The 26,945-nt window shown below is 47.0% G+C and overlaps 3 protein-coding genes across 6 annotated transcripts; 2 read left to right on the top strand and 1 right to left on the bottom strand.

Annotated features, from left to right (window-relative positions):
* Window positions 1–7,256: 7,256 nt before the first annotated feature.
* On the top strand, window positions 7,257–10,063 carry LOC120700271 (1,4-dihydroxy-2-naphthoyl-CoA thioesterase 1-like). 3 transcript variants are annotated; one of them, XM_039984500.1, is made up of 3 exons: window positions 7,257–7,926; window positions 8,730–8,883; window positions 9,716–10,063. In XM_039984500.1, exons 1-2 carry the CDS (start codon window positions 7,561–7,563, stop codon window positions 8,865–8,867), a joined length of 504 nt encoding a protein of 167 aa, XP_039840434.1. In that variant the 5' UTR covers window positions 7,257–7,560; the 3' UTR covers window positions 8,868–8,883; window positions 9,716–10,063. The 3 variants fall into 3 exon arrangements, with proteins under 3 accessions (XP_039840434.1, XP_039840433.1, XP_039840432.1); XM_039984499.1 differs by having other exon boundaries at window positions 7,258–7,926; window positions 8,730–10,063; XM_039984498.1 differs by lacking the exon at window positions 8,730–8,883 and having other exon boundaries at window positions 7,259–7,926.
* A 1,573-nt stretch (window positions 10,064–11,636) lies between these two features.
* On the top strand, window positions 11,637–16,620 carry LOC120700268 (pentatricopeptide repeat-containing protein At1g18900-like). Of its 2 annotated transcripts, none has more exons than XM_039984496.1 (3): window positions 11,637–11,917; window positions 12,753–12,849; window positions 13,792–16,620. In XM_039984496.1, the coding sequence occupies exon 3, from the start codon at window positions 13,795–13,797 to the stop codon at window positions 16,372–16,374; it is 2,580 nt and encodes an 859-aa protein (XP_039840430.1). In that variant the 5' UTR covers window positions 11,637–11,917; window positions 12,753–12,849; window positions 13,792–13,794; the 3' UTR covers window positions 16,375–16,620. The 2 variants fall into 2 exon arrangements, with proteins under 2 accessions (XP_039840430.1, XP_039840429.1); XM_039984495.1 differs by having other exon boundaries at window positions 11,637–11,922.
* Window positions 16,621–16,744: 124 nt separating this feature from the next.
* LOC120700269 (uncharacterized protein YtfP-like) lies at window positions 16,745–25,080 on the bottom strand. The gene is made up of 16 exons (XM_039984497.1): window positions 24,905–25,080; window positions 21,148–21,211; window positions 20,890–21,081; window positions 20,675–20,788; window positions 20,472–20,559; window positions 20,234–20,379; window positions 20,037–20,138; window positions 19,671–19,742; window positions 19,482–19,578; window positions 18,764–18,846; window positions 17,832–17,906; window positions 17,656–17,754; window positions 17,501–17,551; window positions 17,373–17,429; window positions 17,254–17,295; window positions 16,745–17,105 (listed from the first exon to the last, which is right to left on the bottom strand). The coding sequence occupies exons 1-16, from the start codon at window positions 24,994–24,996 to the stop codon at window positions 17,007–17,009; spliced, it is 1,473 nt and encodes a 490-aa protein (XP_039840431.1). The 5' UTR covers window positions 24,997–25,080; the 3' UTR covers window positions 16,745–17,006.
* Window positions 25,081–26,945: the final 1,865 nt, after the last annotated feature.

Raw genomic sequence — 26,945 nt, 5'->3', positions numbered from 1 at the left:
CGGGAACGCCTACTTCCTGTTGCTGGTGGATGATAGAAGCCGGTACATGTGGGCGACCCTGTTGCCGTCCAAGGACCGTGCAGCAGCGGCCGTCATGGAGTTCCAAGCACGAGCAGAAGCGGAGGCTGGCTGCAAGCTGAGGGCATTCCGCACGGATCGCGGCGGCGAATTCACCTCGAAGGCGTTCATGGAGTACTGCGCAACCGATGGGGTTCAGCGCCAGCTGACGGCGCCGTACTCGCCACAACAAAACGGTGTGGTGGAGCGCCGAAATGGCATGGTGGTCGGAACCGCGCGCAGCCTGCTCAAGGCAAAGGGGCTGCCGGGATGGTTCTGGGGAGAGGCCGTGCTGACAGCAGTCTACCTGCTGAACCGCGCGCCGACGAAGAGCGTGGAGGGCATGACCCCGTTCGAGGCGTGGTATGGGAAGAAGCCGGCTGTCCATCACCTGAGGACGTTTGGTTGCCTGGTGTACGTGCGAAACATGGCGCCGCACTTGAAGAAGCTGGAGGACCGTGGGGTGAAGATGATCTTCGTCGGGTACGAGCGCGGCTCCAAGGCGTTCAGGGCCTACGACCCGCGCACAGGCCGTGTCCATGTGACACGAGATGTGATTTTCGATGAAGGTGGCCAGTGGGACTGGTCAGGAGATGCGGCGCACGACGACATGGCACGCAGCGACGCGAACGACTTCACCGTCCAGTACATGGTGTCGCCGGCTTCATCAGCGTCGGAATCGGAGGACTCTTCTGCCCCTGCTGCCTCGGCCAAATCTCCAACAACACCTGCTGGGCCCTCATCACCAGCAACTCCGACGACCATGGCGGGCGCGACACAGGGGGCGTCGCCCGGCTTGGAGGACATGACTACACCGAGCTCTGGTTCAGCTCCAGCTGTCCAGTTTGCCTCACCCCCGGCAGTGCTGGGAGAGGACGAGCTGGATGCCGACCACGACGACGACTTGCCGCCACGTTTCAGGAAGCTGGAGAACATCGTCGGGCCGGCGACGACGCCGGGGCTTGCGGTGCGTGACCTGGGCAGCGAGCGCCTGCTAGCAGTGAGCGCGGAGGAGCCGGCATCGCTGGCTCAGGCGAAGCAGGAGGCGTGTTGGCAGCGTGCCATGGAGGAGGAGCTGCGGTCAATTGAGGAGAACCGCACTTGGACCCTCACTGAGCTACCTCAAGGCCGGCGTGCCATAGGGCTCAAGTGGGTGTTCAAGGTGAAGAAGGACGAGCATGGTGCGGTGGTGAGGCACAAGGCGCGGCTCGTCGTCAAGGGGTACGCGCAACGCCACGGCATCGACTATGATGAAGTCTTCGCTCCGGTGGCGCGCATGGAAGCGGTGCGGTTGCTCCTAGCCCTTGCTGCTCATGAGGGCTGGGAGGTGCACCATATGGATGTCAAGACGGCGTTCTTGAATGGCGACCTTCAGGAGGAGGTGTTTGTGGAGCAAGCGCCGGGATTCACTCAACCCAGGCAAGAACACAAGGTATTCAAGCTACACAAAGCTCTGTATGGGTTACATCAAGCTCCTCGTGCTTGGAATCAGAAACTAGATGAGAAGCTTAGTTTACTGGGTTTTGTGAGGAGCACCTCTGATCATGCTATCTATTGCCGTGGAAGTGGAGTGGAAAGGCTTGTGGTGGGTGTCTATGTGGATGATCTTGTGATCACAGGCACCAACAGCTGCAGCATTAAGAAGTTCAAGGAACAAATGACTGCAGTATTCAAGATGAGTGATCTTGGGCTGCTCTCCTACTATCTGGGCATAGAAGTGAAGCAAAAGGAGGAGGGAATCACCTTGTCTCAAGGGAGCTATGCTCTGAAGATACTTGAGAAAGGTGGGATGTTGGACTGCAATCCCTGTCAGGTACCTATGGATCCCAAGGTAAAGCTGACCAAGGAAAGTAGCAGCATGAGTGTCGATGCAACAGAATTCAGAAGCCTTGTGGGGAGCTTGAGATATCTTGTGAATACCCGGCCTGATCTGGCTTTCTCAGTTGGGTATGTGAGCAGGTTTATGGAAGGGCCACATGAAGAGCATTTAGCAGCAGTGAAACATATACTCAGGTATCTTGCTGGTACTAAGAATTGGGCCCTGTTTTATCCAAGGAAGAAGGGAGAAAAGGCTGAACTCAGAGGCTTCAGTGATAGTGATCTAGCTGGGGACTTGGATGGCAGAAAGAGCACCACTGGAGTCCTGTTCTTTCTTGGGGATAGTCCTGTGAGTTGGCAGTCAGCTAAGCAAAAGGTAGTAGCTCAATCAAGTTGTGAGGCTGAATACATTGCTGCTGCTGCTGCAAATCAGGGTGTATGGTTGGCAAGGCTGCTAGCTGAGATGCTTGATTCAGTTGTCAGCAGGCCTTTGCTGCGGGTGGACAACAAGTCTGCCATATCATTGATAAAAAATCCAGTGCATCATGACCGGAGTAAGCACATTGATGTCAAGTTTCATGTCATCCGGGATTATGCACAAAATGGGCAAATCGAAGTGAAGTTTATTGGAACAAGTGAGCAGCTGGGTGACATTCTCACAAAGCCACTCGGAAGGATCAAGTTTCAAGAGATCTGCACCAAGATTGGCCTGCATTGTGGTGAGTAGCTTAGTGTAGTTCTATTGCACAAGACTTAGGAGGAGATTTGTTAAATAATTCTTGTGCAGATAGTTAGCATTCAGTTAGCTGTTAGCTTGTTTCACGGTTGTGTGCGCATGGTTGAAGTAGTCAGCTGTGTGCGTGGGGCTCTAACGTGCGCACGTTCGCACGGGAGCGCGTCTTGCGCGCCGCGATCCTGGAGTTTGGGATGGCAGGCTTCGTCAAGGGATCGTGGCGTGTTTCTCGGCCAAGAGGCCGGTTGTAATCTGCTATATTTTCAGCAATACAGTTCAGAAAAGCAGCAAGTCGGGCTGCACCAAAACGACTGTCTCTGTGTTCTTCCAGGCGTTCGCGTGAGTTCGTGTGCGTGTGTGTTCCAGGGAGCTCGCCGGCGGCGCAATCGCGGCGTTGATACTCCGGCGATCTCCGACATCGGGCATCAGAGGTCGCTTGCCCAAATCTTGTTCTTGGGGGAAGCTATCTCTCTGTTCATAGATAGGACAAGCATTTATATCCAGCCAAGTACTAGCACCCGATCCAAGAGAACAACCTGTGTTGCATGCAGTAGGGGTTTGTGATCAGGACAGTCGGTTTGAGCTTCAGAATCGCCAAGGTCACCGTGCGACAAATGCATTCCGCAGGCACGGCCTCGCTGCTCGTCCAGCTCCGACGGCTACAATGCGTCCTCACCGTCTCTGGGCGCCAGCGGGAGTTCAGCGCCGGAGCTCGCCGGCGGCGGGCGGCGGCAGCAAGGCGGCGAGAGGGTGTCTATGCGCTCGGTCTAGTCAACGTCCCGCTTGTACTGGCTCTTAATCTCGACCGTCAGTTAGAGATTGAGGGTGGACGGTAAATGAAATACCGTCCACCCCCGTGCCGCGTGGCGAGGGGAGGGGAGGCCGGCGCCGCCCGCCGGCCAGCTGCGAGGCCGTATGAGCGGCTCCAGGGGCAGCAGGCACCTTGAAGCCAATCTCGGGAGAAGCGTCGCCGCGCGCGGTGATCGAGCGACCATGGCTGCTCCGAGTAGCATATGCAGCGCGGCGGCGGTGCCGCGCGTCCAGCGAGGTAGGCGGCGGTCGGTGTGGCGCCGGCACATGGCCGAGATTCAGAGGTGAGCCGCCGCATGGACTGGGGCTGGTGTGCATGCCGGCCGGCGACCAGTGCAGGGGAAGCCATGGCCGGCGTCAGCGTGAAATGATAGCAGAGCAGAGTTTATGATAATATAGTTGCTGCTGGCCTCATCTCAGAGATTTAGATTGCTGCAGCTGCTTGAGAGAGAGAGACATCTGAAAAACGAGTCCCGGTACAAGCACACCAACTGCCTTGCTGAACAATTCCTGAAATTTGCCCGCTCCTACAGATTCAGACATCGCAACTGCAGAGTTCATGACAAGCAGTCTGAGGCAGGCAGAGTTGAATTCAGAGTGAAAACCTTGCTCATCGTATCCTGGTCTTACTAAGAATGTCCGATGCATTCTTTCATCAGCGTATCCTGTATTTGTATCCATGCTCATCTTTGAAAATATTTTTGGCTGTTTTATCTTATAGATAGAAGAGTAGTACTGTAGATAGCTGCTATTGGTGGAAGTTAGAAAGTTAGCTCTGCGCAGATTAATTAATGTATTTGACGCCACGGTTATGTGCTGATTTGGTGCCTCACCTGCAAAGACGAGACGCTCGCCGAGGCCCGCTCCGCCCAACCGCTAGGCGTGGTGAGAATTTTTTTTTTCGAGTAAAATGCACTGTGGGTCCTTAAACTAGTTGAGCTGTTCTGTTCAGGTCCATGAACTTTGAAAATGTATTTTTAGGTCCAGAATCTATTTAAATGAGTCACTTGAGGTACAAAACGCCTCTGACCGTCTACGTGGACGGCCAACTCGGATCCAAGATGGACTCAGATCCAACGTGGACCGCCTCTCTCTCTTCCTCCCCATCCCCTCCTCCGGCGTCCTTCCCGTGCCACCGCCCCTGCTCTGCTCCCTCCCTCCTCTGCCCCGCGTCGGACTTCGTGCCCCGCGCCCATGCTCGGCTCGCTCGCCGCGCTCCACCGCCGCCCCGCCACGCTCCGCCGCCACAGGGGAGGAGAAGCAGGGGAGGGAAGCACGTCCGCCGCGGCCGCTCTGCCTTGCCTCGCCACGGCCGCCCAGCCTCGCTAGCGGGGGATGCAGGGGACAGGGCGACGCAGCTCGGCGATGGAGGGAGCAGGGGAAGCCGGCGGTGAGAAAGGCAGCGGGCGGCGGCGACCTCCAGGGGCTCCCGCGAGGAGGAGGAGGGCCGCGCCGCCGCGCGCAGGCAGGCCGCGCCACATGCAGGGGAGGGAGGAGGGGCAGCCGCCCTGCACGCCAGTGCCGCAGCCGCAGCTGCGCGCCGCCGCCGCCGCCACAGCCGCAGATCCACGAGGACGCCGCGACAAGGCCCACCATCCACGCCGCTCAGGGGCCGCTCTTCTCCGCCGCGTCGTGCGGAGCCGCAGGGCACGCTGCGCGAGGGCCGCCTGGAAGGGGCCTCTACCGCGGACCGGAACCCAGGGAGCTCCCCGCCGCCGCCTGCGACGTTGCCCCGCGCGCGGCCGACCATCCTGGCCCTCTCCGCCGCTCCGACCTGCCGCGCGTCGGCCCGCCGCCGCCGACGCACGCCGGCCGGAGAGGGGGAGCCGGATCCGACAGCGCGCCGATCCGCCATGGCCGGCCGAGCTCCGCCGCGCGCAGATCTGCCATGGCCGGCCGACCTCCGCCACCCGCAGATCCGCCATGGCCTTGCTCGCCCGCCGCAGCTCCGTGCCGGCGAGGTAGAGGAGTACGTGGTCGCCGGGGCGTCGGGCAGGAGGGCCCCTCCGCCGCCAGCCTCGCCTTGCCGGGGCTCCGGCCCCTCCGCCGCGGCTCACTTCGCCGGGGCTCCGGTCCCTCCTCCGCGGCTCGCCTCGCTGGCGGCGCAGGGGGGAGAGAGGGGGCGGCGCCAGCTAGAAATGGGAGGCGGAGGCGCGGTGCAGGGGGAGAGAGAAAGAGAGAGAGAGCGCCTAGTCAGCGTGCCACATCAGCGCTAGCTGCCCACATGGATGCGTATGGACCTGCGGTGAACGATTTAAAAAGTTTAGGGACCCAGAAATGCACTTTCGGAGTTTATGGACTTAAACAAAACATGTCAACTAGTTTAAGGACCCCAGTGCATTTTACTTTTTTTTTTTACAATTTGGCAGAAACATTTATATCAATTTTTATGAATCTACACCTTCTCTCACTCCTTAAGATATAACAGGTGGATCCAATGCCAGAGCTACGATATGCCTCAGTCAGATAAGAAGTATTTTTTTTTTTAAAAAAAAATCGATCTTTGTAGCAGACGTCTAACTACCCACATGTATTGTATAGTTAGCAGCAAACGTTGCTACATAAACTATTTAAATATATTAACTAATATACCAATATATATTATTTTTTATAAACATATATATATATATATATTATATACCTGTTTTTCTATACTCCTCGTTCGCTCTACAATGTCGTCATATATATATTGTTTTCCTTTCCTTGTCTAAAAGAAAAGAATCAGGCGTTAACGCCAAAAGGCTTGTACTTGTAGGCCCGAAGGCCGAAGCGCTTGTGGGCTCGCTCGCTCAGCCCGTGCGATGCTCTTCCTGCGGCTGAGGTCTGGCTGACGGTAGCCAAACGTGGTCCGACCAAAAATATCTAGCAATTTAAAGACGATGATGCAACAAGTATAAATAATGATAGGTGTAATTAATGGTGGAAGTAGGTGTGGACTTGGCCTTTAATTAGTCCTATTTAAAAAAAAATACATGAGAGCAAGGTAAATAACACAACCGGCTGCTGATATATAAAGAATTTTATTTACAGTAAGTACAATAATGAATTTAAAGCCAAGCTAGTCAGCAATTTTTTCTGATGTTGAAGAAAGAAGAGAGGAGAGAGAAGAGAGCTCGGCTCTTGTTCTAGCATCAAGCTTAGCATGTAAGCATATGCATTTGTGAGCTCAAATAAAAGTGTATGTGAGGAAGAATAAGAAAGAGAATATAAGACATAGTATCACATAATAATAAAAAACTAGACTTTATAAAACACAACTATTGTATAATTCAGCTCTTAGCACTTAACTTATAGTCAAGTACTAGGATCTACTATTAATCATGATCTTACGGTCTATGTCTTAGCTCACTAGTATACTAGTTAGCTCTTTATCATTAATACACGATCTAATTTATTATTTTTGTGTCTGAAGTCGGCTGTACAGCTCGTTTCTTCTCAATTCTCTCCATCTCAGCGTTTAACCATTCCTTTTCCCCTTTCCTCTCTTCTCTGTCTCAACTTTTAGTGTGCTTAGACCGTCCACAGTGGAGGGAGCAAATGAATGAGCAAATACACTGTTTGACACTGTAGATGCACTGTTTGGCACTATAGACAGAGAGGGCGTGGGAAACGAGAAGGGAGCAAATTTGTTCTTGCTCCCTCCGCTGTGGTCAGCCTTACGCACTCTGTTAATTAGTATACGTGCTTGGTGGGGCCGTCCTTCCTCCAGTTTGCACCTCGCTCCGCCCCACCGCTGCAGCGGCCTCTTTCTCCGTGAGAATTTCTTGGCACCGTGGCATATATTTGAATATATTATTATATGGGATATACATAAAAATGGAGAGTCTCGAGACACGATGCGACCACTAGTAGGTGTCCGTCCAATAGCACCACACCACCAACCTATTGTTGCAGAGTCGTGTTGCAGCTGCTGCTTCGTCCTTCCAATTCCCATCCTCCTCCACTTGTTGCAGAGTCGTGTGTCTTGTATCATCCAGCTGAGCTAAGCTGAGCAGAACAAGCTCGCTCTGGCGCTCTGCTCTAGTATTTTACCTACCAAACCTCCTCACTCCCTCCCTCCCTTGGTCACTCTCAATTCCGATCCGTCGCTCCGCCTCCTGCTGCTGACCACCCCCGGCCCATCGAATCGCTCAATTCCATCCATGGATAATCACCGGCGGCAGAGCAGCACCAGCAGCAGCAGCACCACCACCACTAATAATAATAAGAAGACGGCTGAGCTGGACCCTGTGCTGCACTCGATCGGGTTCGAGATCGAGGAGGTGTCGCCGGCGCAGCTGACGGGCCGCCTCCCCGTCACGGCCAGGTGCTGCCAGCCCTTCAAGGTGCTCCACGGCGGCGTCTCCGCCCTCGTCGCCGAGGGCCTGGCCAGCATGGGCGCCCACATGGCCTCGGGCTACCGCCGCGTCGCCGGAGTCAGCCTCAGCATCAACCACTTCCGCAGCGCCGCCGTGGGGGACGTCGTCCTCGCCCGCGCCGCCCCGATCCACGTCGGCCGCTCAACCCAGGTTAATTATTCCTAGCTACCTAGCCGTACTTGTCATCCGATCCGGAGACTGTTTTTTTTTGTTTAATTTTGTGGTGTACAATACCAACGTTAGTGTTGCTTGGATCAATTCATTGTTGCACGTACGCACGCGTCCAATTAATTAATTAAATCGATAGATAGATCGCAAGCAGCATGCAGCAGTTCCTTGTACTAGTACTAATATATTATTAATTAATTAGCGCGGAGGAATTCCGTTCGCGTCTTATCCGCAACCACCTCGCTCCACCTCATGTAGGAGCAGCCAGCTAGCTTCCTTAATTATTGCATCCACCACAAACAACGACGACAATAATGCCAGTTGTACGTACATGACGTACGATATTAGAGCACCGTAGGATTCACTCTGTTCTGCTCACTGCTTCGCTTCTCCAGTCAACTAATAGTAAATATTTTTTTATAGTAAATCAGCACTAGTCATCAATCAGCCAGCAATAATTTTCTTTCACAACAAATCAACATCAGTCACCAATCGCAGCAAGCAAAACAGAGTAATTTCTATATCTATACTATAAAAATCCAAAACAATTGAAAATTTTTCTCACTCAAATTGGCCCACCGAACCCCTCACACCGGATCCACCTGTTAGGGTCGAAAAAGACCCGTAAAAACTACAAACTACGAGTGGGGAGATGTTTCTACTCAAAATCAATTTTTTTTTCACCTGTGATCCTCATACCCATCGGTTGTAGCCGCTAATAACTCTGCTGTTCGCGACCTCGTGTACTGAATCCAGTCCTGTCCAACGCGTGCTCTCTCGTGTAGCCCGCCTCCTCTCCCAATCCTCCAGTAGTACGCCTCCTCTCTGTTTGTCCCCCGACGTCTCGCGCCCCCTCCGATCCGCGAACGAACCACTCTGACCATGGTGGCGTCACTGCTGGCCTGCTGCTAAGAGGCAAGTGACGATAGGACAAACCAGGTACGTAGCTAGCTAACTGATGTGCAAACGTGTCTCTTCAAATTTTTTTAATAATCACTTCTTGATTTTCCTTGGTGATCCAATTGTTGCATGAAAATCATATATGAATTATTGTAAATTCTAGGAGCAGTGATGAACAGATCGTCTTATTTTCATGAAATTTCCACAAGAAATCGACATGCGCTCGAATGATTTCATTCAAATCACGTGCTAGCCATTGATCTTCGCACACAAAAAAAGATACAAAGTATAGATAATCCTATGTTTAGGGCTTGTAGTTTCTCACCAATAAACATGACGAACAATGGCAAATGTTACGAGATAGCTGTCACATTTATCATGATATACATATTTTTGGAACTTATTTTCAAGATTAATTTAATTAATACATAACTCTATACACTTTTGAATTAGAATCTAATTGGTTTCATAAATCACGTGCGTGTCTCACGTGCATCTGTGCCAGTACAATATAACGATGAAGATGAATTGATTGCACTTGGTTGTACATATAAGGCCACTCCCATTGGAAGTTCCATAGAGGTTTCATGCACATTAATTAGTGTGCTATGTAGAATTATATGATGACATAACATATAATTTAAGAAGAAAGAGAAGAAACCAGTTTCATCTAGATGAAATTTTCTCTACACAAATACCAATACTCCATGAGGCGTGAAATTAAATGTAACACAGACCCTAGAAAATCACAACATGAAATTATGCATTGTGAGAGGTAGTTTCAACTATTATTTCATAGTCTTTTTACTTATGTGGCTATCTTAAAAACATCAATATGAAACTTTCACTGAAATTGGCCTAATGTATACAGGTGTGGAAGGTGAAGCTGTGGAAGGAGGAGCCATCGGCGCCAGGGAACAAGGGTCCTCAGATCTCCGAGTCGAGGGTGACGCTGCTCTGCAACCTACCCGTGCCGGAGAGCCTCAAGAACGCCGGCGACGCGCTCAAGAAGTACGCCGCCCCCGCCACCACCAGCAGATTGTAGATAATAATTAATTAAGCTTACACACCATGTTTGCTCTGCTCTCTATCTGCCTGCCTTCCATGTCCATCCATCTTCTTCAATAATTGTAGCTAGCTATTATTGTTGTCCGGCCGGCGAACGATCCAATTCAGTTACCTCCTCTTATTTCTTAGTATAATTTGTTATTATCCTGCCTGCGCTGCACTGCACCGGATTGCCGTGAAAAATAGAATCAAATATTGCCAAGCAGCTTGGAGAAAGAACTTGTGACTGGATAGATGCTGACGGCCGCGGGAAAACCGACATGTGTGAAACTCGAGTGACCCGACCGATCGAAATTAAACAAAGGCAGGAAACCGCGTCGCCAGCATATACAGTACGTGCATGTTTCTCGTGATGGCCACGACCTAAACAACACACACTATTTTATTTTAAAATCAGTAAATATATACGTGCTAGCCACGCTTTATGGCTAATTTTGTTTGGCAACGATTTTTTTTAATTTTGATATACCGTGCATGTTTCATATACCGTACATGTTTTTCGTGATGGCGGTGGCAGGGATTGATTTGATTTGGTTTGGTCCCAAAATGGTTAATTTTTAGGTAGAAGCGTGAAGAAACCTTTTTCATCTAAAGTTCGGTCCGCCTTGCATCATTGACCAATGGACATTAGTTCATGAGTCAGACCAACATTTCATCTATACCTCGATCACATAGATTTCTATAAATTAATGCAAGAACAATGATACATATCCGATATTTATGATCGCATAGATTTCTATAAATTAATGCAAGAGCAATGATACATATCCGATATTTATACTAACTTTGTCTGTACCAATACAGGGTATATTTGCCTAGTACTCTCTCTGTTCCAAATTATAAGACGTTGGCATTTTACCCTCAAGTTTGACGACTCGTCTTATTCAAAAAAATTATGCAAACATAGTCAAATTTAAGTCATTCTTAAAAAACTTGTATTGATAAAGCAAACTATAACAAAAGAAGTGATATTTTGCACAAATTTTTTAATAAAACGAGTGGTTAAACTTGGGGCCAAAAAAATCAAACGAACTATAATTTGGAATTAAAGGAGTATAATACAAAGTTTAAGATTATGTTTGCATTCGGCAGGGATAAACTTTAGCTCTGTCACATCGGATGTTTATTACTCCATCCGTTCCAAAATGTAGGTTGTTTTGACTTTTCAAGATTCATATATTTTGCCATGTATCTAGATATATGTTATATCTAGATGCACAGCAAATACTATGAATCTAAAAAAGTCAAAACGACATACATTTTGGAACGGAGGGAGTAGTTGCTACTTATAAGTATTATAAACATAGGCTAAAGATAAAACTAATTGCATAGCTCATAGGCTGATTCGCGAGACGAATCTAGACTAATTATAGATTAATTAGGCCTAATAGTTATTGAACACTTTCTTAGCATCCAAATATCCATAAGCGAAGGAACCAACCAACCAATCGATGAATATGCTTGCTCGGCCGGCCAGCCATATGTGAATTGCAGATCCCCCTGTCAAACTGTCGACTGACGCAGCAGATCTTTCCTTGGAACAGGTCTTGCAGTCCATCCATCCGTCCTTGGGCTGCCTGGCGCTAATGACCAAGTTGACTTGCGTAGGAAGTTGAAGGAAGGAGCATGCAGAGACACCCTCGCCTTGTGCCAAAATCACACCCACCAGCGTTCCAGCGGTGGCAAAGGGACCTCTCTATATATAACAAACACCAAAAGGACAGGAAAGGAATCCTCCTCCTGCTCTGTTGGTGATCTCCTTTCCTCCTCCCTCTGCGCCGCCGGCGGCCCAAGGAAGGATCCCGCCGCAAGAAGAAGAAAAAAAAAACACGCCCGCCGCCTCCCTCCCGCCTCCATGGACTTCCTCTCCTCCTCCACGCTTCCTCCACCCCGCTTCTGCTAGCCAGGCGCAGCGGTGGCGTCGAGATCCACCTCCTCGCCTCTCCCTCTTCTCTCCTCTCCAAGGGCCCATTCTCCGAGAGGCACGATCCGCTCACCTCCCTCGGTAAGGTAAACGAATTCTCTCTTTCTTCCTCCCTTATTAGAGAGGGCTTACAGTATAGTTCGCTAGGATCCTGCTGCGACTGCGTCTGCTACCCGAAAAATCAAATCTTTCTTCCCCTCTCACAAGTCACAACCCAAGGGGGGAAAAGAAGGGTCCGTTTCTTAACTTGCGACTCCGTTAGCCCCACCACAGTGCTGGGATGCGAATTCCATCCTTGGGTACGCTTGTTTTTCCATGCACCTCTTATAGTTATACATGCAAAAAAAAAATCTAGTTTTGTTGTATTCTTCTGCTTCGCATCAAGGGCACTTCCATACATTGAGGACTTGCTTTTGCCTGCATGCCACTTCAGTGTAACTTTTGGGCATAAAAGCTGAAATTAAGGCCAAAAATACAACTTTCCATTTTGGACTGATTACTGGTAAATCCAAACGGCTGAAAATGATGGGAGAGTGCTCCTTTGGGTTGTGGCAGTGGCCATGTAACCTGGCCTATTGGTTGTGTTATATCTGGCAAATATGTGCTGTTATTTTCTTGCTGAACAAATTTGTGTCCTTGCTTGACCTAACATTCAATTTGTCTTCCAATTATTTGATTATCTGCTTATTTGAGGAGCCTTGTTCAGCATGACCTTTATATACTGAGTTTTGCAAATGGATTCTGGCTTATAGAGAGATCCTTTTAAAATTGTGGTGCTGTCATTGACTGTACCACCTTACGACTTGCTTTCAGAATCTAGGCTAGAATTTTAGTGAGCATAGATACTGGTTTTGATATACTACTAACAGTACTTCCTAAACCTTGTATGTTGATTTTCATTGCCTTTTGCTTTCAGGTCTACCGTTGAGGGGGGCACATGAATTTAAGTGGCGGTTAGAAGCCTACGACTCTACATTGACATTGCTGGAATTTGTTGTTTCATTTATTAACCAGTATGCCCCTCTTTTCTTGCCCACCCCCTCCCCCTGTTTCTTGCTATTTCTTCTTTTGCTACTATATCTGAACATAGACGGTGACAAAAAAAAAAACCCGTTCCGCAGCGTTGGAGTCACCATTTCTCGCCTTATATGAGCTGTCACCATATCCAGTTGCTTTATATCCTTCACAAAAAAATTGTTATGTATTTGTTCAAATCAAAGACAAATGGTTGCAAAACATGAGTACAATAGGTAGCTACCATTATAGGCCTTGTATGCACCATTCCTTTTGTTGTGCTTAGCAATGCTTTATTTACCAGTTATATGTTATGCTTGCTAAGATTCAACAAAACAAACTTTGGTATGAATATTATGGATACTCATATTACTTTAGGCGGTTAGATTGTCATCCACTTGCATTTCTAAATGTTACTAGGTTCTTAATCTTCAAAATGGATGAATAATGAATTACCATGACCGTTTTATTATCCTTGTCCAGCTGCAAAAAAGAAACTTGCAATTTCCATGTTTTAAAATTATCTTAACATTTCTGTCGTACAAATCTCGAACCTAATATTGTTAGTCACAATGTTAGAATTGATTTATCGGGATGGAGGCACACATGCTACTCCATATTTTTTTCTTGCATAGTCTGATTCTAGGATATTAGTAAAAAGAAATCCTTGCTCTACAGCTTGCGATATGCTATTTGGTTTTGGTTTACTTTTGCTCAGATATTTATCTTCTCTATTGTCAATAGCTTCTGTTCTTTTGCCCTGGTTGATGAGTCATTGCGCTTTAGGTTATGTCAAAATACAAATAGTTAACCATAACTCAAAGGAGTGTTATTTCAAATCATTTTATATGATTTTCTTATCAATTTTTTAATTCAGAAGTGCAGCCTCGTACCTGTTCATAGTTTTAAGAGTTCTTACATATTGTGAACTAAATTTGCAGTTCATGTTGAGGACAAAGCAACTCGGCACCCTAACTCAGTGTGCGAGATCGTTCTACCTTAATGGATCAAGGTGCAGTAGCACAGATGGAGCTTCATGCTCTTGCCCCGAGGATGAGAATTATGCTCCAAAGAGGCAGGTTGCAAGCAGTATCGAGCAGAAGTCTCGTTCAACGCACAGAGCTTCTGTGAAGACTCAGCCTCATGTACAGCATGTTGTTGGATCAATTGATCAGTCTACTGGCCACCCAACTCCAGCTGTTCATGCCATTCCCCCCACCTCACCTCCAGGAAAGGAGCCTGCATCTAGTGGCAGAAGCAATGATCCTCGTAATCACCATAAGATTCTAGGAAGTGATTATGTACAACCATCTAAGCGGACAGCCCGAAGCATTTCTCAATCTGGAATTGCAGGAGCTGGTGTATATTCTGAGCTGGTTAATTTCAGGTCCACATCTAATAATGGAAGCACTGATCAGGCTCCACAGATGGGTGCTAACTATTCTTATCAGAGTTTATCTGATCACCATTCTTCTAATAACAAAGCACATAATCAGCATAGCTTTCCTGAGGCAAAGCTGCCTTATAACCCTTCCATGGGTAATGATTTTGAGAAGGGGGCCCCAAGAGCTGGCTGTGCAAGGCCAAAGCAAAGTTTTTCTGGGCCCTCTGTTGTTGCTTCTGGTTCACCGTCGCAAATAAGGAATCAAGGGCGTCCTGGTCAGCACTATGCAAATTATCACTCTAATAATTTCAATTCAGAAGCCAGGCGGGATGAAGTTCAAACTCGGAACCCATCAGGTCTGAATGGCTTTAGTGGTTCTGGCAATAAATTTCAGAGTCCTACTGGAACAATAAAAGCTCATGGTGGAGGACCCCAATCTAACTTAAGATCATTGAAGTCAGTGAGGGCAGTTGAACAGTACTACCACACACTGCAGCAGATGAAATGGGGTCCAACGACAGAACATGTCCTGGATAGTCTTCATTGCAAGATAGATGCATTCCAGGCTAATCAAGTACTTAAGCTTCTGCATGACCACACTATTGCTCTGGGTTTCTTTCAATGGTTAAAACGGCAACCAGGGTTCAAGCATGATGGTCATACCTACACAACTATGATAGGCATCCTTGGACAAGCCAGGCAATTTGGTATAATGAGGAAGCTTCTTGAGGAGATGAGCAGAGCTAACTGCAAGCCGACTGTGGTAACATACAACAGAATAATACACGCATATGGTCGTGCTAATTATCTAAGGGAGGCTGTTAAAGTATTTGAGGAAATGCAAGAAACTGGTTATGAGCCCGATCGGGTTACATATTGTACATTGATTGATATCCATGCTAAGGCTGGATACCTGGATGTTGCAATGGATTTATATGGCAGGATGCAAGAGGTAGGCCTCTCACCAGATACATTCACCTACAGTGCCATGGTTAATTGCCTTGGAAAAGGTGGTCAATTGGCAGCTGCTTATAAGCTTTTCTGTGAGATGATCGAAAATGGCTGCACACCTAACCTTGTTACTTACAACATCATGATTGCGCTCCAGGCCAAAGCAAGAAATTATGAAAATGTTGTTAAGTTGTACAAGGACATGCAAGTTGCTGGGTTTCGTCCTGACAAAATAACATACAGCATTGTTATGGAAGTTCTCGGCCATTGTGGCCATCTGGATGAGGCTGAGGCCGTGTTCATTGAGATGAGGCGTGATTGGGCTCCTGATGAGCCAGTATATGGTCTTTTGGTTGACCTCTGGGGCAAAGCTGGCAATGTGGACAAGGCACTAGGATGGTACCAAGCAATGCTTCAGGATGGTTTGCAGCCTAACGTGCCAACCTGCAATTCGCTCTTGAGTGCTTTTCTGAAGATAAACAGATTTCAAGATGCCAATATCGTGCTTCAGAACATGCTTGCCCAAGGACTTGTTCCATCTCTGCAGACTTACACCTTGCTGCTCAGCTGCTGCACCGAGGCTCAGGCACAGATGGGTTTATGCTGCCAGCTCATGTTGATCACTGGACACCCGGCTCACATGTTCTTGCTGTATTTGCCTGATGCAGAACCTGGTGGCCAGAACGTCCGGGATCACACTGGTTATTTCTTGGACATGATGCACAGTGAGGACAGAGAGAGTAAAAGGGGTCTAATGGATGCTGTCATAGACTTTTTGCACAAGTCCGGCCTCAAGGAGGAAGCAGGCCTTATATGGGAAGTTGCCGCACAGAAGAACGTGTACCCGGATTCTGTGAGGGAGAAGAGCTCGTCTTATTGGCTTATCAACCTTCACCTGATGTCTGAGGGCACCGCAGTGACTGCCCTATCCAGGACGCTTGCTTGGTTCCACAGGCAGATTCTGACAATGGGCACTGCCCCTGAAAGGATTGACATTGTCACCGGCTGGGGCAGGAGGAGCAGGGTGACTGGGTCCTCGCTGGTTAGACAGTCCGTTCAGAAGCTTCTGAACCTCTTCGAATTCCCATTCTTCACCACTCGTGGAAACACTGGCTGCTTCGTTGGCTGTGGAGAGCCGCTGAACAAATGGTTGCACAATCCTTATGTTGAGCGCATGCATTTGTTGTAGTGAGGTTATCTGAGCCAGAAATAAAAGGACCTATTTAAGCAGGTGCGGTTTTGTGGAAAAATCAGCTTGTAATGGATAAAGATTCGTGCACCTGCTTGTTTTGGTCCATAGGATGTGTTAGCCAGGTCAGGTGTAGCCTTGTAATCAAATAGTCTATGCTTGGAAACTATTTATTGTGATTGTGGTAACATTTAGATATGATTGTTCGTTTAGCATGAAATTAAATTGGTCTGGATTAGCCGGTGAGAACTGTTCCATCATGTGTTCCTTGTTCCAATTTTTCTTTTAACTTGAAGTGACAGGTTGACAGCCACCGCTCACAGGAATCTTGGTCGAAAGCTGAAGTACTGAATGTTGACAGTTGAGATAGAAGAACATTGCTCCATTTGCATTTTGATCAGTCAAGTACAACTCACAGCTTGTTCAACTAGATTGTAACTACTATCCTTCCAGATTAACTCTACATTGACCCTATGTTAGGCTAATGTTATCATCTGCTATCAAATGTATGTAACTCACTAATCTTGGTTATCTTGGATATCCTCAAAATTAGTGATATCCCTGAATCATCGCCGCAGCCCGCAGATGATAAGAAGATTCTTTCATCACTCAATCCACATTTTCTTCTATGATTATTCTAGTTGGAAGAACGATTGTGGCTCTTTGAGATTGCTTGTCAATGCCAATGTGGCTATGCTTGTCCCAGCTATGTACCCACCAGTCCATGCATTCTGTGGAAAACAAACAACTAATGCATTACATAGCTTTCCTTCTCACCGAAAAAAATTTAAGTTTCCATTCAAATTAGTCTCCAGACTGTGAACCTTTTTGGTCTCTCAACAGAGGCAAACAATTCTTCAGGGAATTTATACAGCTTACCTGAAAATTGAAACCGCCAGTTACCCCGTCGACATTAAGTACCTGCAGCAAAATCACCTTCATAAGGCAAATTGTTTATTGATAGTCCTAAATATTGTGAATTCATGATCGATATTTACCTCTCCAGCAAAGAACAGATTTGGTTGTTTCTTGCTTTCCATTGTGCCAAGCGATATCTATAACAATAGGGAAACAAGTCAGGTGTATGTGCGATTCATGTTCAAGAAAACTGCAGTTAAGACTGAACCTCTGAAATTGGAACACCTCCGGCAGTCACAAATTCATCTTTAAATTGTCCCTACGTATGATGATAGATAATTGGCAGTTAGTCTTGGCAAAAACATTGTTGCTGTCATATTTTAGACTGGGAAATTTCAGTTGGAATATAAGGATATTGCACACCTTCCCAACAACATCAAACATCCATTGTTTTAACCGAACAGCTATTGCACTTAGATGATTATTTGGCATCGAGGCCCAGTACATATCACCATTTATACTCTGCAAAGACAAGACTTTGCCTGATGAAATATCTGATTAAAGGGATGAGTAAAGGGTTATGTCAGTATTGTAATGACCTGTTCTAGCAGGAATCTCCAAAATCTCTTCACTAGCCCAAACTCCATGGGAAAGATGTTATTTACTTTGTGCTTCTGCAAGAGACCAACACTTCTTAGTATAAAAAAACACTTTTTAGTTCGACTTTATTGTTAATTCTGAATATAACTGGTCATTTTATGTCCTGCAGAGATTGTCTGCCTAGCATGCTCATTTTTATCTTTCAGGGCAGAATTGCAAAAGGAGGATGACAGGGTGCAGTGGCAAGCGGGATCAGAGGCCCTCAAGACGATGGCGCAGTTCCACCCACGTGAAGCCCCTGCAGAAGACACAGGAGTGGTTCTTCTACAGTGAGAGGAATCGCGTGGAGTCAAACATCACAAGAGATCGGTTGTCTATCATGCTGTGTCAAAGTTTGTTATTCTGCATAACTTTTGTAGCTCCTACTGTCTGTTTCTTGTATTGCTTGAGCCTCTGCAGCTGATGAGGGGTGTATCCCCAGGTGGGGTTGGGGTTGGGGGATGGTATCCCTAGGTGGTAGTTTGTGACCAGACTTTTGTGATTTTGTTCTAGTAATGAAATCCGGGATGACCCCTTTGTGGGAAAAATAGAACGGTCAGAATGTTCACACGAGGAATGTTCCTCTAATGAATTAGAATGTCATTTAAAACTTTTAATCAAAATACTCAAATGTGACAGTGACCAGGAAGCTACAATTATTATCAGTATTGGTAATAATGCCCAAGCAAGCCAAAGAAGACTTGAAATATAAAGAATTTGTAAGATTCAAACTATTGCAGGAATTTGCGAGAGATGACTTTTATTCAACTTATATTACAGAAAAGACAAAATCAATAGTAGTGCAACAGTAACAAGTGCTGGTCCTGCTATGACGATCTAAGGCACTAACTTAAGCATATGTAAGTGCAATAATGTAAGGGAAGAAATGGACCGCATGCTGATCTTTGTAGCGGAACAGGATGCCCTTCACGTCCTCAATATGGATATCAGGTATGAAGTCAACCATAAGCTTTCCTGTGTTGAAAGAAATGTATAGATTTCAACAAGGAAAATGGATGCTATTGACTGTACAGAAAGTCAACCATAACAGAGGGGCAAAAAAACTAAAAATGAGCATTGGTTGAAGAGACAAAGCAGTAAAGCTTGGATCATTTTCAAAAAGCAGTAAAGCTTGGATAATAGAACAACAAGGAAAACGGGATATGCAACATATGTTGTTTACTCGACAGGGTGCCATAAAGTTCTAACCATCTGAACTTATTAGGAAAAGAACAAATATTCTAAACAATAATAAATTTGATATTACACAGTACTGTAGTCTGTTGACGTCTGAATTCTCTTAACACTATAAAATTTCTAATATGAAATTCAAATATAGTTGCATAATTAAGAAATATGCTAACACGCATGATTCCCTGGATGATAATCTAAAAAGTCAACCATTTCATTAAAGTAGTAAATGTAATAAGGGAAGAGTACAAGGAAGTGATCTGCATCTTCTGGACGTACTGAGTACAATAATCCCTGAGACCCTGACCATTGCTTTACAATACAACAATCATCAGGGATTAAAATTAGAAATATCACAACAGTGGCATCGCCCAGTTGTCAATCTACTGCATTTTCTGTGAACTTTCATTGCATCGTACCTTGGTAGTTGCACTGATGTAGTTCACGTGCTCCCCATGCAGACAAACGCAGAACAACCGGACCACTAAGCCCCCCAGTGTGTAACTTAGGCCCAGTCTGTTAACAAGGCACTTAGTGTAAGCAAATGTGCATGACAAGTTTATTGCCTATCTCACCAACCCATAGCTGAAAAGAAATGGCATGTACACCTGAGTTAATTCCGGAACATTTTTTTGCACGCCATCTAGCTTCAATTTTGCTTTGACTACTGGAAATGTAACCTACATAGCAGAAGAAAAGGGTAAAAGATATTGCAGTTCAGTGCTGCTGTTAGCTCGAGAAACAAAAACCAACTGTGTAATCAGGTTGCCTATTATAAGGCACAAGTCTTGATGCTTCATCATGTCCCTTGGTAGAATAAACTATCAACAAATAGGTAAATACACAGAGGAAACTTATGCGATTTGGCTGCACGAATTCTGAAATATCACCCTTTCATTAAAATAACACTGCTTTTTTATTACTGGAGAGTAATTCTTAGCATGGAAATGGAAATAGCAGTTGTGGATGCACACCCCAGCAAGATCAGCCAATCTCTTGTCTGCGACCTTAAATGTGAATAAGCTGGGCACTGGTGAAATAATGGAGTGGCCAAGTTGTGCAGCAATTGAATAGCCCTACAGGTATCCAATAAAATGGGTAAGGATGCAACTTTGTGCCCTATGATATTTTGACAAGATGCAAAGATGGGCGTAAGCAGGACCTCCCAGACCTGCTGGCTGCTACCTGTAGCAACCAAGACATAGTTAGCATTGATGTAATCAACAAGATCAGCAGTACACTTCTCAACCTTGAGGACAAACTTTCCATGCTGAGTGACAGATGCACTAGACACAGCTTTGCCAGCCTGCAGAGAAACTTCACCATTTGGTTTTGAATTGCTCAGGGAGTGACTGACATGTGGGGAAAGTAACAGCAAAGTTAACATCAAAGCCAATTAACAAAGGTACCTCCAAGTCTCCTAGCTTCGTTCAGCAGGCAGTCTACTACTGAAGCTGAATTGTCAGTGACAGGAAAGACTCTTCCATCATCTTCCGTCTGACATGGCAATTAGCAAGGGGAAGGGAGCAACATCAATAGTTTGCTTCAGAGGTATGCACACACAGACACAGATGCTGAGGCAGATGTGATGTCAACAAAGCTTGCTAGCTACCTTAAGCTCCACACCATGGTCTGTGAACCAACGCATGGTATCCTGCGGGCCATGTGTGGCAAAGAAAGATCCTCTGAGCTCCTTGTTCCCCCTAGGATAATTTCTGACCAGTCCCTGAACATTGTCATTTGCAAAGCAAGCAAGCTTATAAATGAATAAGGATAGACCGATAGAGCACTACTAAGCACGGCGCTGGATTGCGCATATACATATACCATGGGCTCAAGATGATGGCCATTGGTCTCGTTGCAGCGGCCACCGCCGGAGACCTTGACCTTGGACAAGAACCTCCCTTTCTCGATGACGACGACGCTGAGGCGGGGCGCCAGGGTCTTGGCACTTATGGAGGCGTAGACCCCCGCCGCGCCGCCGCCCACCACGACCAACGACTGCTCCTCGTTGTCCCCCTAGACACATCGGCATCGCATGGCGTGAGGCGTGAGGGGCGGGCGGAAGCTGTAAGATTGATTTACCTGCTGCTCGTGGGCGTTGTCACCCGGGGTTGCGCAGACGAAGGCGGGGGTTGAGGAGGAGGAGCGAGGGAGAAAAAAAAATGCGACCAGAGCGGCTGAACGAGAGCCGATTAAAATTTTCTTCAGGAAAAGTTTGACCTATGATTCCAAACGCGCACCACAAGCTCTCTCTTCTAGAGTGTGCACAGTGTAGCTATACCTGAGCTAGACACAAAGCACAAACCCTAGAAACAAGATGCGAAGAGATCGAATCAAGAACGGCGAGCAAGCAACAGAGAAAGCACGGTATATGATCACCGGTTAAAACGATGTGTGAAGAAGATCTTCACCGATTTAACCGACGTCACAGAGACGGCAGCAAGAGAAAAACAAGCACCGGTTGATCCGACAAAATCAAGTGTCAACGTCGGTGCAGTTGTCCAGAGACGCCTCAAAACTGACTTAAAGAGCACAGGTTAAACCGATGAAAACAAAGCCCTAGCGTCGGTGCAGTTGTCCAGAGATACTACAAAACGAATCACACTGAGCACCGGTTGAACCGACGTTGACGAACTTCTATACGCCGGTGCAACGAGCAAAACATCACACAGGGATCGCTGGTGAAGCTTCACCGGTTGAACCGATGCATGTGGAACTAATGCACCGGTGCAACCAAGTAGAAAGGCCAAAAACCCTAAAAGCTAAAACTTCTACTCACCGGTTGATCCGACGATCTTGATCTCAAGCGTTGGTTCAACCGGCGATAACGAAAAACTCAGCCCGAGCAGAACTGGTGTTTCACAGCCCGCAACCTTTGGAAAACTTGATGATTGGAGGATCAAAACAAGTCCAAAGGGGCTCAAATTTTGCAGGCACGATCACAAAGACCTTGTGAACATACCCACCAAAATAATTGATGAATCACTCCATGGTTTGGGAGGAATCGAGGAATCCCCGAGCAAGAACGGGGTTTTCCTAGAACGTGAAAAACTTTGATTTGAGAAGACTCGTAATTCCGTAGGATTTAGCACTAGGCTAGGTGGATTAGAATCACTTCAAAGAGTCACACAATCATCACAAACTCGTGCACCAAGAATCAACAAAGCGAATTCGAAATTCATCGCAAAGAAAGCACGATACATATGAAATTGAGACGAAATCAACACCCCGGAGGGCACAAGGAGGGAAGGGCCTCCTTTCCCATCCAATCTCAGTACAAAGTCTCAAAAATTCACACTCCAAATCCTACCCTAGAGAAAAGAGGGAGGAAGAACAGAGAGAGGGGGAGGAGGCGCATAGAGGAGAGGGGCTCTGGGCGCTAGGAAAAAGAGAGCCTGGAGGAGAGAGTGGGTGAGAGATATTTAAGCCCACTAACTCTAGAACTAAAAGACTAAACTACCCCTAGACTTAACTAGACACTAGAAAGCCCGTAGGGGCAAAACCGGAAAAAGATACAAGGACTCATCCGACGCCCAAGGTTCTTTCTTCGAGTCGAAGTCTTCTCCGCGATGCCGCCGTGGGGATGAAGATCCGGTCCGCTGTTTTGGAGGGTCCACGAAACCTGGGTAGGTGGCCGGTTTTGAGAAAACCGCCAAAACTCCACGCGCAGGAAGATTCCCGCCTCCACGCCGTGGCCCTGGACGTCGTTCCCGCCTCGGCCTTCTGACGGCCCTAGATGCCGCCCGACGCCCATCACCTCCTCGCCCGCCGCGAGGCCCTAGACGCCGTCGACGCCCGTTCCTCCGCCAGTTCCGAGACCGGTGCCCGTGCCTCCACGACTTGGCGTCTTCAACCGCCGTCCGCCAACTTGGTTTTGTGGCGCAAACCAAGAAACCCGCCATCCACCGGTACTTGCGCCCTCGATCCAGGAGTGGACTGAAAGGATCGATGGACCAAGAGGGGGGTGAATTGGGCCTTTTTCAATTTCTAAAACACAATAAAACAACCTTAACCTATGCAATGCTAGTAAGGCACCAATTCACCAACCGGATAACAAAGCTACCTACACAAACTAAAAGAGATATAAAGAGAAGTAAAGCCTAGCAAGGTAGAGCTAAGTTATGATCTCTAAGTCAAGCACATGAATAAATTGCATGAAAGAAAATGCTTGAATAAAGAGAGTGGACAAGAGACGACCGGATTTTTTCCCGTGGTATCGATGTGTTGGCACACACCCCTAATCCATGTTGTGACACTCACAAAGAGTCTTGTCACCTCCCAAGTCACCGAGACGAGGGCGCTCACTAAGAGTCTCCGTTCACCATCCCGGCGTGGTGGAGATCAAGCCACGTACAATCTTCTTCTCCGAGCTCCCACAATCCTTGGCAAGCTCCGCGAGAAACACCTCGATCACCAAGATCGCCTAGGTGATGCCAATCACCAAGAGTAACAAGCTAGGGCCTTCACTTGAGCAAGAACCGATCACCAAGAACGGATGCACACAAGCTTCTCTCTACTCAAGTCCTTAGCCTTGCTTCTTGAATGATTGAATGATCAATTTGATGGAAGATGAAGCTCAAGGTGGCTCTTGACTATTGTATAAGTGTATGGATGTTGCCTGGTGTCAAGAGTAGCAAAATGACCCATTGGAGGGGTATATATAGGCAGCTCACACGAATAGAGCCGTTGGAGAAAAGCTGCCAGAAAACTGCGTAGCGCCGGTTAATCCGACGATCCTCTAATAGCCAGCGTAGGTTTAACCGATGAATGTAAACTGCCCCTTCTGAAAACTAGCCGTTACAACTTGGGCAGATTAACCGACGTATCATCGGTTTAACCGGTGAGTGTAGTTGTCCACTGATCAACTGAAAAACCAAGTCTCTGGACAACTGCACCGACGTTAACTCAAAACCATCGCCGGTTTAACCGGTGAGTACAACTTCAGAAATCCCTGGAAAAACCATCTCACTGGTCAATTGCACGACGTCTCAATTCAAACATCGTCGGTTTAACCGGTGTATAGAACCTTGAAACACCCTAGAAAAACCAACTCTGGACTAATGCACTGACGTCCAATTCAAACGCGTCGGTTTAACCGGTGTATTGACTTGTCCAGACTTTGCTGACTTCGTTTAACCGACGTATAGAAAAATGAAAGCGTCGGTTAAATCGGTGTTAAAGACTTTTTCTGATTTTGTCTTTTCTGATTTGAGTTTTGAATGAAATCCAAATATTCTTGAGATATAAAAGTTGAAAGCCACTTATTTGAACTTCTAGGAACCTGAGTGACCATAGTGTGCATCCATTTTTGATTGACCATGTCCATGCTCAAGTTACTTGGCCTTAACCCCTCTTAATAGTGCGATCACTACAAAACTATAAAACCTATACTAACCTAAGTGTCCTTCTCAACCTTATGACACTTAGGACTAGAAAGGTCCTTAGTCTTGACATATAATTGAGTTGAAACCGAGATCGCCTTTTTGAATAATGAAATTGAGGGGCCTCTTTTGACATATGACCAAATGAGCGATAATGATCTATTAAGCTGCACAAACTCATTAGTCACAATAATGGTTGTCATTAATTACCGAAACGTACCTTGAGGGCCTAGATGCTTACATGGACGCCACAGCTGCCGCCCGGCCCGAGCTCCGGTCCCGGCTGCCCTTCACCGCCGTCCACCGCATGGTCCATCGGCCACAACACCTCCACGGCAGCTCTCCGTCGACACCAACGCCCGTGTACCTGCAATCAAAGACCAAGCACACGATCACACCGCATGATTGACAATTCACTCATCACAGCTAGGAGAAGGTACTCAACATTCCTCAAGGAGAGGTGTCTCCTCCTGCTCCTGGAGAAGGAGAAGCCGGTGGCGAGGCGAGCGGTGGCGAGGGTGGGCAGGAGACACGGCGGCCATGGCGGCATTTCGCCAAACAGCTTGCTATCTGCCCCTCCGCTGGCAGCTCCGCAGCTTTTTTGGGCCACAGCGCCACGATTCTATCACTTTCTCTCCCTGGGCCGAGTTGGGCCGGAGCTGCTTCTCCAGCAGGCAACAACCTAGCATTTTTTTATTTTTATATATTTCAAAATCATTTTTTACAGAAATATATTTTCAGTTTCATAATTTACAGATTTAAACCCCTACCGCCCGGCTGCGGAGCGGCCGGCCCCCTGCCGCCCTCCTGCCGGGCGGTAGGGACCTTAATATAAATAAAATTTATTTTTAATCGCATTTTGGCTCTTGGGGGGAGGCTGCCGCCCGGCAGCCGGGCGGCAGGTACCCGCCGCCCGGTGGCAGGGCGGTAGGCCAGGCAGCCGCCCTGCAGGGGGGCTGCAGGCTTCCCTATATAAAAGGCTGAGCTTCCCCCTCCCCTCTCATTTGCTTCCCATGACATCCAGAGAGGGGGAGGGAGAGAGGAGGGGTGAGGGAGGGAGTTGCAGCGGCGAAGCTCTGCTGGATTTTGGATCCAAACCGTAGGTAATAAATATTTCTCAACTTTCTCGTTCTAAATTTTTTGTATGTTTAATTCTATAATTAGTGTATGCAGCCGTAATGATATTTTAGCGATTTAGGTACTGTTTTTATTATAATTTAGGTAGAATTAGGATTAGTTTTTAGAAAAACCATTTAGGTTTACCAACCATTTTTGTGGTATTGATTAGTTGTTTAATGCGAGAAATTTTTTTGAAAAATGCTCAGAAATTGTTGAAAATGCTAGAAAAGTATATGAAAAATTCAGATAAATTGTAGAAAATGCAGAAAAATTGTAGAAAATGTTAGAAAATTTTATTTATAAAATTTTATTGTACAAAAATTGTAGAAAATGATAGAAAAGTTTATGAAAATTTCAGATAAATTGTAGAAAATGCAGAAAAATTATATTTTTTGTGTTAGGTATGGCCGAAGATACGCCAACTCTACATGACCGAGTCATAGACTCGTTGCACCGGTCCTTCCTTGCAGTGGTTCAGCGCGTGAAACTTAACGTGCTGCGTCCACGTCCACCAGCGGAGTGGGTTCCTGTTGACCCACGATGGGTGCCCAGGTGATATGTCGTCGGATTATGTTTCTGAGAATACGTTTGTTTCGTATATGTTTCCTACATAATGTACTTACCTTTGATCGTTCTACATTTCAGGTTGAGTGAGGCTGGTCTTCTTACTATACGCCGTCTTGCTGAGAGTGGTTTGGCAAATCTGGACAGGTCCCTACTGACGGCTCTGGTTGATAGATGGAGGCCTGAGACACACACCTTCCACCTCCCTTGTGGGGAGATGACACCGACCCTACAGGACGTTGCGATGCTGCTGGGTGTTCCTATCAGTGGGGATGCCGTAGGGCCTCGCGTTGTCCCGTCTACGTGGTTGGACGATCTAGAAGAGCATTTTGCAAATATTGACATCGCGGTTGATGTAGAGGAGCACCCAAAAGCAACAGGGCCTGCCCAAATCATGGATCCTGCAGTTCTAGGTACATACCTCGTTTTGTTATGATTAATGTTAGAGTTATGCTTTTGACTAGTGCAGTTATGGTTTTATTTTATAATTGATCTCGTACTCATAAATGTTCATCTTTTCTATGCAGTCCGACAATTTGGCACATGATGCTGATGAGGATAGCGTCACTCGATCCCTTGAGGCATACCTGTTGTGGTTGTTTGGATACATAATGTTCAACAACTCACACGGGGCCTATGCGGATAGGGTGCTTGTGCCTTACGCACAGGAGATCGCAGAGGCAGCTGTGGAGGAAATGCCTCAATACAGTTGGGATTCAGTGATACTTGCAGCCACGTACCGTGGCCTCTGCAAGGCATCGGTGCAGAATAAGCACAATGCAATTTTTACAGGATGTCCGATTCTGCTATAGCTTT

Source organism: Panicum virgatum, chromosome 3K (genome assembly GCF_016808335.1).
Source record: "Panicum virgatum strain AP13 chromosome 3K, P.virgatum_v5, whole genome shotgun sequence".
In the NCBI taxonomy this organism is placed as follows: domain Eukaryota; kingdom Viridiplantae; phylum Streptophyta; class Magnoliopsida; order Poales; family Poaceae; genus Panicum; species Panicum virgatum.
Note: the sequence above shows the minus strand (reverse complement) of the source record. Positions and strands in the feature narration are given on the sequence as shown.